General features: G+C 33.8%; 1 protein-coding gene across 1 annotated transcript; it reads right to left on the bottom strand.

Moving 5' to 3' along the window:
* Positions 1-250: 250 nt before the first annotated feature.
* On the bottom strand, positions 251-5,661 carry LOC124374806 (alkyldihydroxyacetonephosphate synthase-like; the record flags this gene model as incomplete). Its single annotated transcript, XM_046832956.1, has 3 exons — positions 251-360; positions 3,799-3,976; positions 5,534-5,661. Coding segments are annotated over 3 exons (416 nt in total), but the record flags the coding sequence as incomplete, so codon positions are not given.
* Positions 5,662-5,918: the final 257 nt, after the last annotated feature.

The following is a 5,918-nucleotide window of genomic DNA, read 5'->3' on the forward strand; positions in this document are numbered from 1 at the left end:
ATATGTTTTTTGAAGACACTATTCCTCTGTGATCAAGCGGCCAGTTTAAAAAATTGATTTAACTTAAAATGTAAAAGAATTATCTAAATTAGTTACTGTATGAAAAATACAAAATCTGATGAAGGTTTACTAATTAGTTTAATGAGTTTAAAATCTACAATAATAAAATGAGAGAGATATTTAGAGCAAAAGTGATCTTATAAAATAAAAATCGATTGATTCTTTACCCTAATATAAGCTATGACAAAGGTTAAAGTGTAGCCCCGTTCTCCATTAGTTTCTCCTGCTGCAAGACCGCCAACTGCCGTTGCAATCTTGTAGAATCCTCTTCTCCTGACTGGCAACATCCTTCTGGGTCCCCTATAGAAATACTTACTGTCAGAAAACTGATTCTTCAGATTCCATAAATTAAATAAAAATAGAGTGAGATAATTATCTCACATCATAACCAGTTTCTATACAATTCTTTCCTTAGTTTTGATCTATTTTTAAATTCAGTGATTGGTGAATAACTATTTAACTGCAGGCCATCATTTTATAACGCTACTACTGTAGAGTAGAGTATTTGAAAATTGAGTTACAATTAGATAATAAATTTTGTTTCAATTAAAATAAATCAAATTAGAAGTCAAATTATGGTCAACTCTATTGACTACAGATACTAAACTCTCTTTGTTTTTTTTAAGGGAGTCTTCAACACACATGGTACATGGTCCTGAAATATAATCACTCTGTGTTTTGAGTGATTTCCAAAACATCATTACAGTGCTATGAGAATACATATGAGGGTCGTCCACAAAGTAACCTCAGTTTTGAAATAAAAAAATAAACCAAGTTGAGATACAAAAAGTGTATTTATATAAATGTTAAAACTACAGATTTTTCTCTACTTTTCTACATATTCACTATACAAATTCAAGCACTTATCATATCTTTTAACAGTTTTTGAAAATCCGTCTTTAAAAAAATCTCCCGCCTGAAAAACGTAGCCAATCTGTCACAAGCGTTTTGAAGCTCTTCATCACTCGCAAACCTACTGAGATGCAAGCCACCGCTTCATGTAACGGGAAACGATGGAAATCACTGGGAGCCAAGTCCGGGCTGTAGGGGGGGTGGTCAAAAACGTCCCATTTGAACTTTTCCAAAAGTTCTGTTGTTCTTTGAGCTGTATGAGGGCGGGCGTTGTCATGGACAAACACAACACCAGATTTCAGAAGACCACGACGCTTGTTTTGAGTCGCTAGTCGTAGCCGTTTTAAGGTTTCACAGTAAAGCTGCAGCTGTAATGGTCGTACCACACTCCATAAATTCATCGAGCAAGATGTCCTTAGCATCCCTAAAAACTGTAGCCATCAATTTTTCTCGTTGACAAAGATGGGCGAGCTTTCTTTTGTTTGCTTGGCGAAGCGGTATGACCCCATTGCATTGACTGTTATTTTGTTTCGGCATTCACATAGGCTACCCAAGTCTCATCTCCTGTAACGATCCTGTTCAAAAATGTTTCTCCTTCAACGTCATACTGAGTAAGAAAGTCTATGGCAGAACTCATTCTTTTCATTTTGTGATCATCGGTGAGCACTTTTGGAATCCAACGAGCACAAAACTTGTGATAGCCTAGTTTTTTCTGTCACTATCTCATGCACAAGACTTCGAGAAATTTCAGGAAAATGATCTGAAAGTTCCGAGATTGTGAAGCGACGGTTCTCGCGAATTTTCTCATCCACTTTGTTCACCAAGTCATCACTGACGAGAGATGGCCTACCACTCAGGTCTTCATCATGAACGTTTGTTCTTTCCATTTTTTTTTTAAACGAACCCATTGACTGACTACACCTTCGCTCATAAAAGTTTGGGCCATACACCGCACTCAATTCACGATGAATTTCAGCTGCTGTGTAACTTCTTGACCACAGAAATCTTATTACACCACGCACTTCACAACATGGATTTTCTAAAACGGCGCTCATGTTTTTACGTTGTAACAAAAGAACGCGCGATCGCACGATGCTCTCCCTTGCACAGCTAGAAAGCATACTGAACGGCACGCGATGTGAGAATGGCAGCGCTACCCCCACTACTTATCGCGCCACGCCCAAACGGCGATTACTTTATGGACGACCCTTGTATTTCATCAAATATTTGCACTGGTGGAATTCCCCTACTTTCTTCTTTATATTGATACATAAACCATTGAATTGCATGAAAAGAATGCTTTGAAGTATGCAATTCTAAGGAAAAAAGGAAAATTTTTATGAAACTGGTTTTTACACAAATTAGTTTAAATATTTTAAACCTTTTAAGGAGTGCGTGTAAACTCTACATAATGAGTAAGGATGTCATATGTTGTATATTCTTATAGTGGCCCAAAGGAGTACGGACGTCATATGACGTTTAGCCTGTGTATTTTTGTATTATCATAAATGCATTGTTATTACTGATTGCATTTAAGTATATTTGTCTGTAAAGTGGTTCCATATATCGGCAACATACTTAACTTCCATGTTTGTGCTTGCATTCACTTATAATCTGATTTTACCACCAGATCTCAGTACCCACCTGGTAGAAGCCACTGACTCAAGGTCGCGTTCGCGCACACACATCGCTTTGCTGTCAGATTATGCACCACATTATTCTAGCCATTTCCTTGTATACTGCATACTGTGGCCGTATTTATCTTGTGAGAGTGACATATTTGTTGAGCAACCATCTAGTTTGTTTACTGTTGTCCAAAATGGTCAGACAACATTGATTGAATCTGCCGTTGTGAGGAAATAAGACAATTGATTTTGAAAAAGTACTGAAATATTGACTTGTAGAATACGTAGTTCATTTTTATTAAGCTTCCAAATGTAAATAAACATTTTTTTTTAATTTTAAAGATTTTAATTTTTTTACTCCTTTTGGTAATTTTTTGGATTTCATCCATTACTCATTTTAGCCTATCAAAAAGAAGACGTCATATGACGTCCATACTCCTTAAAGGGTTGACAAGTTCCTTGTTTACATGACAGCTGTCAATATTTTTTAAAAATCATTTTGCCTGACTTTTACAATGTATTAATCATAAGCTTTCATAAAAACAATCAACAATGTAAGCCAAATCTCCTGAAATATGTGCCATAGTTGCAGCAGGTGAAATAATTCAGCTTTAATATTCTAGCAATGAATCACGTAACTAACTTTTTATGGACACTACAAGTTGAATGTAACTATTAAATTTTTATTTTGTAACCATCTCTTAGAATAAACTGTTTTACAGAATATTTTTGTCATGGTATTCAATAGTGAAATAACAGCAAAAAATAACAAAGCTTGAGAAATAGATTGAAAGCAAAATATTAGAATGATAAAATTCATTATTTTCAAAACAACTTCCAATTACTATACAGGGGTGGATCAGTTGTGTTGGTTATTAACTGTTGGAGCACAGAAACTTTTTTAAAGCCTTTAACCCTTATTCTCCCCATCCTCACGGGCTACTGGCCTCTGTGAGGATCTTATCAAACTGAATAAGTGGGAGAAGGTGATACAGTAGGTCAATTGTACTGATAATAAGTGCAGCAGTAACACATGGGATTCGAACCCGCACTAATCTCTAGTACAGATTCCAAAGTCTACCATCTTGGATCGCTCGGCTATCAGCATTCCTTTCTAATGAATTAAAATGAGTTCATTAAAAATCTTAAGAATTGTACACAGAAACATCAGAAGTAAGATAATACAAATCAGAACTTACAATTTGCAACTCAAATCCATTATAATATTTAAACCTCAATGAAGTTGTAAGCCAACACTTACCTTCAAACAGCAGTGTTGCTACACAGACTTGGTCCAGGCTGAAGCCCTTCAGTTTTGTCAAGAAGGTTTTCTTGAGACCCTCCTTGAGCGATCCAAAGTAACCAGTTTCTGGCCGAAGGGCTTGGCCAAATTGGAACTGTTCATTGTCCATCAGCCTAATACTGGCCGGTTGGCAGCGCTGGAAACCATGGCAATACTACAGTCAGCTAGCAATTCTTAATTTTCCTGTATTTTATTTTATAACACATATTTTATTATTACTTTTGCTGTCAAATATTAAATTTTTGTTTCCCTTATATATCGTCTCTAATAAAACTCATTTGTTTTTTAATATAATAAAATATTTGTACACTGTCTTTACTAGGACAATATTCAGTGTTGACTATAAATTAAATTATTTAAAAATATATAGATGACAATTTTTAGAAAGTACCATTTAAAATACAAAGTAATACATTTTTAAGCAAATTAAAAAATGAAAAAGTAGATGTATTGTGCAACAAGAACATTAATTTTGCAATAAATTAAAAATTCTAAATATTATTTTTGTTTTGTACTGTAAGAGATGTGTATAAGTGTGACAGATCAGTAATAAAACAAAATAAAGTTCAAACGTGTGAATGATCATGGCAAACAGGTGTGGGGGGATACAGTTGAACCATGTGACACAACCACATAGTCACCACTGGAAGTGAATGCGACATATAAGTGTAAAAACGAGTAAAACATCTATCAGTTAAATAAATTTATGCTGGAATAAATAGTAAACATAACTAAATAAATTCATATGTTATAAAGAGATATATTGGATCCTTAACGTATTGGTGTGGGTTTGAGATTAAAAGTGGAAGGGATCCAATTTTCCTCTGTCCGACGTTCTCTTTCTAGTTTGGTATCTGACGGTTAAGACGTATTTTTGAAGCAAATGCAAATCATTCCATTTGTTTTAATATTCATATGGTTTTTTTTATGAACTAAAGTACTAAAAAAGTAAACATTTGGCCTGATATTACATGAGAAAGACTGAAAGATTAGCATTATATAAAGTAAATTGCTGTTTAATAAGTGAAAAATTGAGCAACCACATGTTGAATTTGTTTCACTATACTGACATATGAGGTAATAAACTAAGATTCAATAGTGAAGTTTTCTGATTGAAGCAAATTCAAGATAGTGTTTTGAACTATAAGAAATATAAAAACCTAGTGAATCCACATAACTAACACAGCCATTTATTTGTTTTGAAGTTTAACAAATTTAGTATTATAAATTTATATGTAAATTTTGAACTGAATGCCTTCCTTTACAATTGAACTGCACCATTTACTAATATAAAAGTGAAATTTAAATTGATTCATATCTTAATAAAAAACAAACATTTAGTGTCCAATAACATAAGGATCAAACATTTTTATTTAACAACAACAATTTACGTACATTAAATAACTTCAATCCAATATATTTAATAACACCAACTTGGCCAGAATACTACATTGAACCTTTATATTTTGGCACCAACGTTGGGCAAAATAAAATTTTGAACCTCATCATTTTGGTGACACCCCATGCGGGACACGAATTCATTAAAAAATTCAAACCGTTATTATCAAACGTCTCAAGATCTACAGTTATGATTGATTTTTTGAAGCACTTGTACATGTTATGACAAGTTATTCACAGATAAAGATAAATACATTAATTGATCCTATAATTTACAACAAGAGAATATACTTACCTGTCTGGCTACTTCCCTCATGCACCTCACACCAGTCTCAAAGTCTGGGAACACTATGGAACCATATTTCTTACACCGAGGCAGAGGCCGAATTTTCAGCACCACTTCAGTTACAACTCCCAGGGTACCTGCAACATATGGACATTTTAAACTGTATTTAAAGCAAATTTAAATTATACGGTATTTTCTTTAATAAAAAAACTAATTTTAATCCTTGAGAATGTAGTTTGACTAGATTTGTCCAAATCTGTTTGTTATAACATTCTTTAGCAAAAATGTCTTGAGCTGCTATAAAATGCTTTGCTGAAATCCAATACTCAACCCCAGGTATTCATAGATCTTGAAACCATTTAATAAGTTTCTGTGACAAACACAGTCCAAGGCA

The sequence above is a fragment of the Homalodisca vitripennis genome, unplaced genomic scaffold, assembly GCF_021130785.1.
Source record: "Homalodisca vitripennis isolate AUS2020 unplaced genomic scaffold, UT_GWSS_2.1 ScUCBcl_10234;HRSCAF=19015, whole genome shotgun sequence".
NCBI classification, from domain to species: Eukaryota; Metazoa; Arthropoda; class Insecta; order Hemiptera; family Cicadellidae; genus Homalodisca; species Homalodisca vitripennis.